The sequence below is a fragment of the Polyodon spathula genome, chromosome 3 (genome assembly GCF_017654505.1).
Source record: "Polyodon spathula isolate WHYD16114869_AA chromosome 3, ASM1765450v1, whole genome shotgun sequence".
NCBI lineage: Eukaryota > Metazoa > Chordata > Actinopteri > Acipenseriformes > Polyodontidae > Polyodon > Polyodon spathula.
The window spans coordinates 62,699,103-62,711,959 of record NC_054536.1 but is presented as its reverse complement, the minus strand read 5'-3'; the positions used below and the strand labels follow the sequence as shown (position 1 = coordinate 62,711,959).

The 12,857-nt window shown below is 34.7% G+C and overlaps 1 protein-coding gene and 1 pseudogene across 3 annotated transcripts in view; both read left to right on the top strand.

Annotated features, from left to right (window-relative positions):
- Window positions 1-661: 661 nt before the first annotated feature.
- Window positions 662-8,485, top strand: LOC121309190 (annotated as a pseudogene).
- A 2,489-nt stretch (window positions 8,486-10,974) lies between these two features.
- The window catches only part of LOC121313287 (transcription initiation factor TFIID subunit 2), a 47,504-nt gene continuing 45,621 nt past the window's right edge, over window positions 10,975-12,857 (top strand). The window contains exons 1-4 of one of the 3 annotated variants that reach the window (XM_041245665.1): window positions 10,975-11,059; window positions 11,544-11,636; window positions 11,810-11,864; window positions 12,405-12,565. In XM_041245665.1, the coding sequence (XP_041101599.1) occupies window positions 11,052-11,059; window positions 11,544-11,636; window positions 11,810-11,864; window positions 12,405-12,565 (317 nt within the window). In that variant the 5' untranslated portion in view covers window positions 10,975-11,051. Of the gene's footprint in view, window positions 11,446-11,543; window positions 11,637-11,809; window positions 11,865-12,404; window positions 12,566-12,857 lie in introns of all 3 variants that reach the window. The other 2 variants (XM_041245667.1, XM_041245666.1) reach the window with 2 other exon arrangements.

Below are 12,857 nucleotides of genomic sequence, written 5' to 3'. Positions count from 1 at the left end.
GCTATAATATTAAGTCTAACTTATACATTTAGTTAATTATAAATGTATAATTGTTTGGGTGGATTAAATAACCATGATATTCTTGTCAGCTCAAGTTATAGTATGTATGTTTTTTCTTCTTAATAATCACTGAGCTATCCCTGGAACCCCGCACCCCCCACCCATCTTTCAAAGTACCAGAAGCTTTGTAGTCTGTGCCCCGAAGATTGTGCTACCCTGGGCTTCCATATTGTGTCTGTTTTGGTGTGTGGAATCAGATTCCACAAACTGCCATTCATTCACTGAGATAGAAACTTTCCCCTTTTCCTCCAGTAGCCAGTTAGTCATCCAACTAATTTAATTTAACCCAGGCCAAGATATCTGTTCATCCAAATAGTTTTATAAATTAGAAACACACTCTATATTTCTAATATGTTTTAAAGGGAGAGAAGCTAGTGTGCGGTGCAGACATTTTATGACTCCTAGAATAAGCATTTGAACCAGACTAGAAATGGGCTTGTTAGCCTGTGGTGTTAAAGAAAGTAGTATTCTACTTACTGTATTTAAATACCTGTAGGACTACAGTATTCGATCACCACTGAATCAGAGTGCTTCCTTCCAAGGCACAATGAGGTTTATTTTCTTCTTTAATTGTAACACAGTGGCATTGTATATTATAAACATGGAATCGCTGTTCAAAACTATTTTGGTATGTGTAATTGTAGATAACGGATGTGTTACAACTTTAAAATTACAGCAGCAAGAAGCCTGCATTACAATATGTGTCGTGTTTTCACCACCACACCTGTGGAATTATTATTATTATTTTTTTTTGTTTCAGTTTTATAACTTAAAAAACTTTGATTCTCAATTTCGGTTTTGGTTATGAGTGCATGCTGTACCTCTTCAGACATTTCTGCATGTATTTGTAGGATTGCTCATCCTTTTGAAAATTCGCAATAACATTATTTAACAAAAGTTGCTGAGAATGTGCGATTCTGAGGATATGTCCATACATCCTCCATGTATAATGTTCGGAGAACCACTTATCCAACTGTAATGAAACTTGGTTTTAACCTTGGTTAGTATAAGTATTAGATAGCATCAGGTTCTTTGGATATAATCATATTATTCTGTATACTGTTGATAGATGGTCATCAACTTTTTCATTCTACTGATAGCTCTCATTTTGAATTTACAGCTGTGACGGGGAATTATGTTACTAACATAGCTGTTTGTACGGCAGTACTCATTTTCTTAGATGGTGTTCTGTTTAGTTTTTTGTGCCATTACAAAATTATTTTATTGAATGAGTTGAACTGTGATGATTATTTTATATTTATCACCATATGTTTTTGTTTGACCTTTCTAGTACTCTACAGGTGACTTGTTGGAAAGAATTCAAGCAAGCGAGCAAGAACTGTTAAACCAACTTCAGGTTATCCATGCCTGCAAGATTGAAGGCGTGCGCACTTCTGATTTTAATAAAATAATTCAATTAAGGCCATGTTTTAAAGAAGTGTTTATTTTGGGTCCTTAGTGACTCGTAGACACTACTGCGAGGTGTGGGTGGTGTGCCATGCAATCAGGAGTTTGGCTGGGGGTACATGAATGCTGATGCATTTTAAATGAGCTGATATTGTGTATATTTATTATTTCTTTTTTAGGATACTGGACGATTCTGGAGTTTGACTACTAGATGAAAATTTTGAGTCATATTACGCAACTAGTGGATTCAGAATCCTGGTCATTCAGTGAAGTTCGTTTGCATGTTTGTCTAGAGGAGCTTGGACCCCTTGAACCAAAGTAAGTATCTAAATGTTCAATAATAAAAGTTTAGCTACAATTGCGACTTCTTACTGTTGCATTTAATGGTGTAATAGCCGAAAGAAATCTCCTCTTTGGTTACTTTATTTGTCTTTTTGTTTATTATCTGCTGTGTAAAGAATAAAATTGCGAAAAAGTGTTTCAAACTGCAGCCTCCAGTCTATGTGTGTGTGTGTGTCTTCCTGCCATTGTCCAGCCTTACCATCAGCCACTCTACCATACATATGTAGGTATTTAGGAGTAATATTTGCTGCTCTTTTTCCATTTTTTTAGGGAGCTGATTGAACATTGCTTGAACTGCTATGGCAAGCGATACACAGCAGAAGGTAATGTTATTTGCTGGTAAATTAGAGTGACTGCAGCTCTATATATATAGTTTTAGCCCTGTTTATTTGGTTCAAGTGCTTCGTCTTTTGCTTTATTTGCTATAATTTTAAAATGTCCTTTTCTTTTGCTGTTAGAATTGTTTATATTGTTCTTATTGTACTGAATGCACTTCTGAATGTTCTTTTCTTTTTGTTAAAAGTGCCTTGGGATGGCTCGCCATGAAAGGCAGAAGTTTGATTTCGATTTGATTTTCTTTGTTGAGGTTTACTCACAGGGAATATGTTGATTAACAATCTTGTAGTTTGGTTGGAAATGGTGTATTTTGTATTTCAAACTCACACACGGACTGCATGTTATTGTATGTTTCCCCTAAAAAGGGATTTCCTTGTTCTCACTGTTCCTTCCCTTTTGTCAAGGCACCGACTAGAGGGGAGGCATGCCTTGATTTAGTCTTTTCAAATAACGAAGATAGAATAACTAAAACAGAGGTCAGAGAACCACTGGCAAACTCAGACCACAACATGGTCTCATTTGAAGTGTTTTTTAAATCCCCAAAAGTAATGACTAAAGCTAAGGTTTACAATTTTAGAAAAGCAAACTATGAAGGTATGAAACAGAGACTTACAGAAGTAGATTGGAGTAAAATAGAGAAAACAAAATCTTCAAAAATGTAGTACTAGAGGCGCAAAACAATTATATCCCTAAAGTAGACAAAAGTAAATGTAAAACTAAATTGCCAAAACGGTTTAATAGATCAATTAAAAAAAATATTCAGTGAAAAAAGGCACTTTACAGAGCATTAAAAAAGGACCAAAAAGAAAGTACACAGAAAGAGTACACAGAACTGCAAATGCAAGTCAAAAAGGAAGTTAGAAAGGTCAAGAGAGAAATAGAAATGAACATTGCTAAGGGAGCTAAAACCAATTCCAAAATGTTTTTCCAATATTACAACAGCAAGCGAACATTCAAAGAGGAGACTAAATGTTTAAGAGATACAAATGGCAAAATCGTAGATGAAGAAAAAAAATAGCAAATATATTAAATGATTACTTTTCACAAGTTTTTACGAAGGAAGATACTGACAACATGCCCCACATGTCATCCAGTTCCTATCCAGTTTTAAATAACTTTAGCATAACTGAGGCAGAAGTGTTAAAGGGACTAGGAGCTCTTAAAATAAACAAATCCCCTGGGCCGGATGAGATCCTCCCAGTAGTACTCAAAGAAATGAAAGAAGTAATTTACAAACCGCTAACCAAGATCATGCAGCAGTCTCTTGACACAGGGGTGGTACCGACAGACTGGAAAATTGCAAACGTAATACCGATCCACAAAAAGGGAAACAAAACTGAACCAGGTAACTACAGACCAGTAAGCCTGACTTCTATTATATGCAAACTTATGGAAACTATAATAAGATCCAAAATGGAAAATTACCTATATGGTAACAGGGTCCTGGGAGACAGTCAACATGGTTTTAGGAAAGGGAGATCGTGTCTAACTAACTTGCTTGATTTTTTTGAGGATGCAACATCGATAATGGATAATTGCAAAGCATATGACATGGTTTATTTAGATTTCCAGAAAGCTTTTGACAAAGTCCCGCACAAAAGATTAATTCTCAAACTGAACGCAGTTGGGATTCAAGGAAACACATGTACATGGATTAGGGAGTGGTTAACATGTAGAAAACAGAAAGTACTGATTAGAGGAAAAACCTCAGAATGGAGTGTGGTAACCAGCGGTGTACCACAGGGATCAGTATTAGGTCCTCTGCTATTCCTAATCTACATTAATGATTTAGATTCTGGTATAGTAAGCAAACTTGTTAAATTTGCAGACAACACAAAAGTAGGAGGAGTGGCAAACACTGTTGCAGCAGCAAAGGTCATTCAAAATGATCTAGACAAGATTCAGAACTGGGCAGACACATGGCAAATGACATTTAATAGAGAAAAGTGTAAGGTACTGCACGCAGGAAATAAAAATGTACATTATAAATATCATATGGGAGATACTGAAATTGAAGACCTAGGAGTTTTTGTTGACTCAGAAATGTCTTCATCTAGACAATGTGGGGAAGCTATAAAAAAGGCTAACAAGATGCTCGGATACATTGTGAAAAGTGTTGAATTTAAATCAAGGGAAGTAATGTTAAAACTGTACAATGCACTAGTAAGACCTCATCTTGAATATTGTGTGCAGTTCTGGTCACCTCGCTATAAAAAAGATATTGCTGCTCTAGAAAGAGTGCAAAGAAGAGCGACCAGAATTATTCCGGGCTTAAAAGGCATGTCATATGCAGACAGGCTAAAAGAATTGAATCTGTTCAGTCTTGAACAAAGAAGACTACGTGGCGACCTAATTCAAGCATTCAAAATTCTAAAAGGTATTGACAGAGTCGACCCAAGGGACTTTTTCAGCCTGAAAAAAGAAACAAGGACCAGGGGTCACAAATGGAGTTTAGACAAAGGGGCATTCAGAACAGAAAATAGGAGGCACTTTTTTACACAGAGAATTGTGAGGGTCTGGAATCAACTCCCCAGTAATGTTGTTGAAGCTGACACCCTGGGATCCTTCAAGAAGCTGCTTGATGAGATTTTGGGATCAATAAGCTACTAACAACCAAACGAGCAAGATGGGCCAAATGGCCTCCTCTCGTTTGTAAACTTTCTTATGTTCTTATGTTCTTATGTTCTTTTAGTTTTGTGTTATAGTTGTTAACATGTTCAAATAGCAGAAGAACCTACTGTTGTTATGTGAGCTGACCTAATTTTAAGCTATAGATTAACTTTCAAATTAATAAAAATTACTGCAAATAAGTCATTTTAAAGTTCTACTTTGCAGAGTGAAAATTACCTTTAGAGAATGAAGACAAAGCAGACAATGAGGTCTACCTTTAACAAAGTTTATTGTAAAGAAGGCTATGGAACAGTGGTGTGCAAACAGGGGGGCGTGGCCCCCTGGTGGGGGTGTAGAATCACTAAGAAGGGTGAGACTATAACTAAAGGGGCAGTTCTGTAAAAAAAAAAAAAAAAAAAACTTTTTTTTTTTTTTTTTTAAAGGATAGAACATTTTGTGAAAACCCAAGATTTAATTGCTGAACGATAATATTTTTCAGATTTATCTGTCAGGTAAATGTTTATCTGTCAGGTAAAACTTTAATTTTGTTACATGTATTTTTTTATACTAATTTATTTGTTTGAAATGTTAGCTAAATGGTGACTTGCCAAGTGTAAACAAAATACTTAAATTCACTGATTCATTTGTTAGAAACCCAGGTTCAACATGTCAGCTAATTGTTCACTTGCTAAGTGGGGGAAAAAAAAACAAAAAAGATTTATAGACTGATTTTTAAATGTTGAATTTGTGATACGCGTATGTATTTAGCTAAATCTGTACTTTTTGTGATTTAAGGAAAAAATATGCGATTTACTTAAATTGGGGGAAAAAAAAAACACCTGTTAAAAGTCAAGGTCAAACTTTTTAATATGGGGGGGGGGGGGGGGGGGCGCGACAATATGTATGCTAAAAAAGGGGGGCGGCATTTAAAAAGTTTGCACAACACTGCAATGGAAGAATGTAGTAAACTGACACCAAAGAGTTATGTTAAGTACATGTTTGAATAGGAATCATTTCTGTTTTTCTTTTTTTCTAGAAACTAGGTTAAAAAAGCACCTCTATTTCTTCCTGGAGAACTTTTTAAAATTAATTTGATTAACAAAACTTACAAGATAAGAGAGAACTAAGTGAGGCACTAAGGAACAATATGCTTTTGTTGTTTTAAGTAGCAGGTGACATTTACTTTGCTCTGAATGAAGATAAAGTGTGCTGAGCTACAGCACAGATGCTGTTACAGAACGCGATCAAGTTTAACTTGTCTGAGTTCCAGGAGGTGTGGCAGCAGAGGGAATGACAACCAGACTGGATCAGTTCAAGGTAAATAAGAAACACAGCAGGCATTCTAATATCACACTACCTGAAAAAGGAATTCTTATCCTATAAGAATATGCAAAGCTGTATTAGCTCTTTAAGGATTGAAATGCCCAATTTTGAATGTAGCCTATGTGCTTTAACTTACATAACAAATCAGGTGGATTGAAGATAAACGTCCAACCTCCCTTCCCGACCTCATCGCCCTTCAAACCTAAGCAGCGGGTGTTACTAATCTATTGAACCTGGAAAGCAAGGGTACAGCCAGGGATATTTAAACAATGTGGCAAACTAGCCCTGCACAACTTTTCACTCGAGCCCTGTAGAAGGGCAAAGGCCAATGCAGGGCTCCCTTGGAGTCCCCAGCCAAGATCTCCAATTTGGCGCAAGTGGGATGTTAATTGTTATTACAAAGGCACAATTAAGACTTTTTAACGTATGTTGCATATTCCAAAACTAAACTGGAAAACCTGATAAGTCAGGGATACAAAAAGATGATTAGAATTTGTATTGACGCACATCTTCGTATCAATACTTTAAAAATTGTTTTTTGATATTGTCCATGCGGTGTGGCAAAATACCTAAATAAGTAAGGTTGGCAGGGATGGGGTTAAATCTGCCAGCAATTAGAGGTGTGGCCATTCTTGATAGGTGATTGTGTGCTAATTGAGGAGTGGCCACTTGTATAGAAGGAAGGCACAATCCTTTGTATGGGAGAGGGGAAGTTAGGTGAGTGTACCTGTGTTTTTGGAGTGTAAACCTTTATAATGAAGGTGAATGCTCAGCCTGTATTGTGCTCTGTGTGAACTTTTTATTTTGTCTCTCGCACAGTGTTTATTTTGTGCCTTTTTCTTTGTGTTTTTTTTTTTTTTTTTTTTTTTGTATGTAATAAACACGCACATAGTGCTTCTACTGCAGCTTTTTGTCTCTGATTCCTTCTGGTAACATCTTGGGCTGCAGCATTATCCTGCCACAATCTTGTACAGTTTACTGGATGAAATGCAACAGATTTGGAAGTTCTGGTGTTTTCCATAAAGCTGACTATGCTGCCCTCTAGTGGTTATGTTAAGGCTGCAGATTTGAAAGCACTGTATATCACAATAGGAATAACAAATAGATCATGCTCAGTGTTACTTAACTGGCAATCGTGTATATAGTAACATTTTCTTTGATAGTTGTGCCCTTTTAAAGCAATTTAATTTATAAAAAATGTAAATTACGGTAAATAAAAAAAAAAAAACATCAAACAAACTGTTCAACATCTCAATGACAAAATTATCGGTTTGTCAATTCTACAGAATAATATTCCTAGCTACGTTATTTTCAGGGACATGAACCAATGCAAGGGTATATGTGCTGAGAAAGGCAGTTTTATATGGTACTTACTTATGAATGGTCTTAAGCAGAGGGGCGATAGACAATTGAACAGTGACATGGGTAATGTGGAGAAGTTCCCAAGGAGGTTGAATTATGAAGTGTGCATCATCTGATTTGTCAATAACATCCAAAAAACATTCAAATTTTCAGCTAAAGCATCAGGCAGGAATGTAAATATCTATGTTTTGGTTTAAATAATTGGTGATGGCATGTCTCCTTTTATTTCTAAACATGGTTTGGCTCTTGTAGATTGATCTTCAAGGCCAGAAACAATCTTCTTGCAAAAAGTAGAAGACTTACCAGTGGATACACAGGAAAGATTTAACTGTCTATTTGGCATGAGGGAAAAATGGACCGAAGAGGCTGTTTCCCTCTATATACAGTAAGTAATTTAGGTTTATAAAACTGTTAATAATATAGCTAACAAGAAAAGTAAGGCATGAGAGGCCATTCTTCTAAACAGTGCTAGTCCAGTTCTTAATAACTGATTGAACCCAAACTTTCTAGTTGGCTCCTACAGGATCCCATAACTGGAGTGGTAATATGGCTTGGTAACCCCTTACATGCATGTAAACTCATCACTCTTTGTGTAAAGTATTTTTTCTTCTTTCCAAACAGTAAATATTTGTTGACACCAACATGTCTTTTGTTCAAGTTAAAGTAATATTAAAATTATCTTTTCTTTCCAACAGAGATTTGTGTGGTGAAAAGCAAACAATTGGAGCTCTTCTTACTAGGTATTCTTGTACTTCCATGCAAAATAGTGTGAAAGTGTACAATTCTAGACAACCAGTAGCAACTTAACTAACAAAAGAACTGAGATCCCATGGTACATATTTCTGGTTCCCTTTTAAGGCTCCCTTTTTTGATGGTTAAGGTTATTGGTTTTGTATGCAAGTATGCACATTTTCTTACTTCTTACTTATTGAACTTCTTTATGTATTGTATCATATATTGTTTCTGAAATATTATTGAGTGAAGCTAGTAAAACTTTTTATGTTCACTTCAATAATGACCCCAAGGATTCATGTTCAATGTCCTGTTCTAGCGCACACACACACATTATATATATATATATATATATATATATATATATATATATATATATATATATATATATATATATATATATATATATATATATATATATATATATATATATATATATATATATATATGAGAGAGAAAGATAAAGTAGTAGGGAAAGGGACAGATTCCTCCCTGGTGGAAATGTACGTTTTGTTTAAAGTTAGTTGTGTTGATTTGGTAATTGGTAATTGTTTAATTGTTAATTATCCCCTGCACCTGGCTATCATTGTAAATTAGAGCCAGGTGCGGGGTATTTAAAGAAAGCAGCCAGGCTATTCAGGGCTGCTGGTGTATGAGGAGTCTGGTTGAGGGTGATTTAATCCGAAACAAAAAGGTGGTGTGAAAAAGCCTTTTTGGGGGTGTATTGTTTTGTCTGTGTATGTTACAGGTAAACAGCTTAGCTGTCCTGTGTTAGTGAGGTTCCTTTGTGTAGTAGTTAGAGCTCAAGAGCTAGGTGTTTGTTTTGTTTCTGTTTATTAACAGTGTGCGTAAGTGCTAGAAAAATCAACTTCTATGTTTTTGTTACAAAAAGATAATCAATAAAAAATAATACAAAAAAGTTTCTCATTTATTGTCAAATCTGATTAGTCTTACACAAGTTTACATTGTGTTTTGTGTGGTGCAGGATTTGGTATTGTCAATTGGACATAATTAGAGCATCTACATTGTTCAGTTTGTACAAGAACACTTTATGTTTATAGCCAAAACTTACAAAAAATACATTTTGATTATACACAGATTATAAATAGCTAAGTTTACACTTTGTAAAGTCAAAAATGCAATAACTAGAAATATGTATTGTGTACATGCAACCTAATTTGTTTCAAAGTTTAATAAGAACATGGTTCAGTGTTATTCTGATAATGGAGTATGAACACATTTATGGAACACTTATCACTTCAGTCATGTGGTATAACGGGTCAGTATATAAGTACTGTATATGAGCTGTAAAATAACAGGCAGTTACACCTTGGGTGGAGGTCAAAACGTGTGTTCGTAAGGGCCATGAGAGTCTGTTCCTGAATGACTGGTGCATCAGTATCTGGGAAATCAAACAAATTGTTGAGCAGTGCATGCACAGACAGACACAGCTTAAAGCAAAACGGAATATTGGCTTATGCAGAAAACTGCCTGGTGGGTCTCAGATGTTACAAATAAGAACTCATTTAATCAATGAGCAACCCATATAGTACTCAGAGAATTGAGGAAGGTGAACATTCATAGTAGTATACAACACAGGAAATGCAGTAAATTAATTTATGATGACTGCAAAAAACATGGTTAGATTCTATTTTGACAGATTTATATATATATATAACATGAGCATTTTTAATCTTCTGACACAATCTTGCACCCTTGATGGGAACTTTACACTAAAATGACACATTTAAATGCATTTCCAATATTAATACTGTGTATTATTATTATTATAATGATACCTACTCTGTGTACCATACCTCCTCATACATTGTGCTTTAATGCTTTCACATATTACATTTTTTTTTTGTTTGTTTGTTTGAATGTTTTTATTTGTATCCTTATTTCCCTTGCTGAGCTGTGATGGAGTTTATTTTAAAGAATGCTTTGGCTTTGTACCTTTATAATACAGTCCAATCTGTAACAGTAAATTGCCTTGAGCCTATTATGACTGGAACAAATAATCAAGCTTTGATTTCTTGATATATTATATTCACGATATTCCTAATGCAAATTATATTATTAGTTGTAGTTGGATAGGATTTTATGCCTATTAAAATATCACACGTCCAAATATTTAAATTACAAATACCAAATAGACTTTATAGGCATATATAAATCATACATTTACGTAGAGCACAATGTAGGGGACTCTATTTGCCCTGTAAATGTACACTAGTTACACCATACGCATGCTCTAGATCGGTGGACTCAATTTACTGTACGTTTTTATGATAGATAATACGTCCTGACGATAAAAGTTAATACAGAAAAAAATCAATAATGTAAATAATCTATGAGTGGGCTACGCACGATCACTGATCACTGTAATATGTGGTGTGAACGAACTGAAAAAAAAACAAAAAAAAAACACCGTCAACCACGACAGAACACACGTAACGGCCACAGTGACCAAACGTTTTTTTTTTTTTATTCAAATCGGTAGGGTGAGAAAATGTTGTGTTGTCGTTTCTGATTTACATGCGACAGGAAAGACATAATCCAAAAAAAAAAAAAAAAAAAAAAAGATCAAATTTAAGTCTGTCTTTCTGCATAGTCAATTGCACATGCGTAGTGGTTGTATAATAATAATAATAATAATAATAGTAATAATAATAATAATAGTAATAATAATAACATTCTGCTTTATTGTTTTAAAGTGTCTATTTTAAGTCAACCGCTAACATAACCCCCGTCACTTTTATAAAGAAAATATATAACAAATTAAAAAACAAACCAACTTGTACATGAGTGACGCGGTAGGTTAAAGGTTACAGACAAAATGGCTGATTACAAGGCTGGCGGGATCATTCTGTTGTGAGATGTCTAGGTAGAAGGATAGCAGCAAAACTTTATTAGCTAGTATTGTGTAAACAATTTTCATTAGATTTAATTTAAAAGATGCATGGATAAACTGGTTGTTTTGGTGCCGCGCAAAAACAAAAAGTGTAATTAAGACGCATTTGTTAGCAATGTCGGAACACGGAACCGACGAGCTGCAACAGTTCCCAGTAGCCTACCTAACAAGAAATACTGTATATTATTAACAGAGATATAGTATGTTAATTTTAACAATTCCATCGCGTATTTTGTCTTAAAAACAACGAGTCAACTTTAGTTTATATCGCAATGCGAAGGAGATCAGGGGTAGTTGAAAGTATTTAAAGAGTGAATTGTGAAGGTAATAGCTCATTCATTGACATCCCAAGGCTACTAGTAAGTAACTGAACCACACTAACGTGAAACAGTTTTACACGTGGTTCTGAAAAAAATACATCCTTAAAGCTTAATAAACAAAATACATTTTTCCACAGTATTCGTACACTCCAAAACGTCATTGAGACACTGAGCAGAATGAACAGGAAGAAAGGAGACAAGGGGTTTGAAAGCCCGCGACCATACAAATTATAAGTATCCAGTTTATTGTTGTTATTATTATTGTTGTTGTTGTTGTTTTATAACGAAATAAGAGAGGTAACATTTCATGTGATTTTGAAACTTAGTGGGATTGACGTTTCAATGCTGTGTCAGTTAATATTTTCTACTGCTGGTGCTTATTTTATTTTTTTTTGTCCTGTACAACTCACCAGGTGGTCTGCATCAACAACATAAACTTTCAACGAAAATCAGTCATTGTGAGTAGATCTCAATTTACATCATGTATATGTACATACTTTATTTTTTTTACCAGCTGCAGTGTCCCTAAACCATGCTAAATTCTACACCTAAAACTCTGCAATTTAGCCTTCTGTGCACTTAGGCTACTCTGTCAGAAAACAGACCTTTTGCTGTTGGTTTAAATTCCCCAATGGTAGATTAAGCTGTAGGGACAACATTTTTCTTCTTCTTGAAACCTGCTGTATTGTGATCTAAATAGGTGCACCCCCCATACATTCTTCCTCTCAGCTATTTAAAAAAAAAATGTTATATAGGGGCAGCACTGGGTGCACCCTGTTTGGAGCCTGCAATAGTCTCGAAAGTAAGTAAGTATGGGGCACTACACATGTAGCTCTAAAACTGGTAGTGCTGATAATAGAAATCCTTTCAGAAACCATGTCAGCAGCTGAATATTAGTGTTTAGTGATTCCAAGTTTTTTTGGAACATTCCATAGATGTAATGTTTGTTATATCAGTTAATCAACATAGGTTTTTTTTTTATTATTATTATTTTTTAGGGACATGTGGAACTGACAATATTCCCAACTGTAACCAACTTAAACAGAATCAAACTCAACAGCAAGCAATGCAGAATTTACAGGGTCCGAGTTAATGACCTTGAAGCACCTTTCATTTATAATGACCCAACCTTAGAGGTCTGTCACCATGAATCAAAGCAGTAAGTACTTTTTACAGTTTTTTTTTTTTTTTTTTTTAATATATATAACGTGATATAGATTGCCCTCACATATGCAATCAGCAGACTTAAATGGAAATGAAAAACCTAAACATTAAATAAAAATAAAAAAAACACACACAATTAAAATCATTTTATTGTATGAAGTGGCCAGATCCTGCTTGGGAATAAGTCTCAAATATATATATTTTAAAAAAAATTATTTTATTTTTGCATTAAATAGTTGTTTTTTTTTTTTTACTTGAATTTGTGTAATTTTGTATTAAGTCAAATA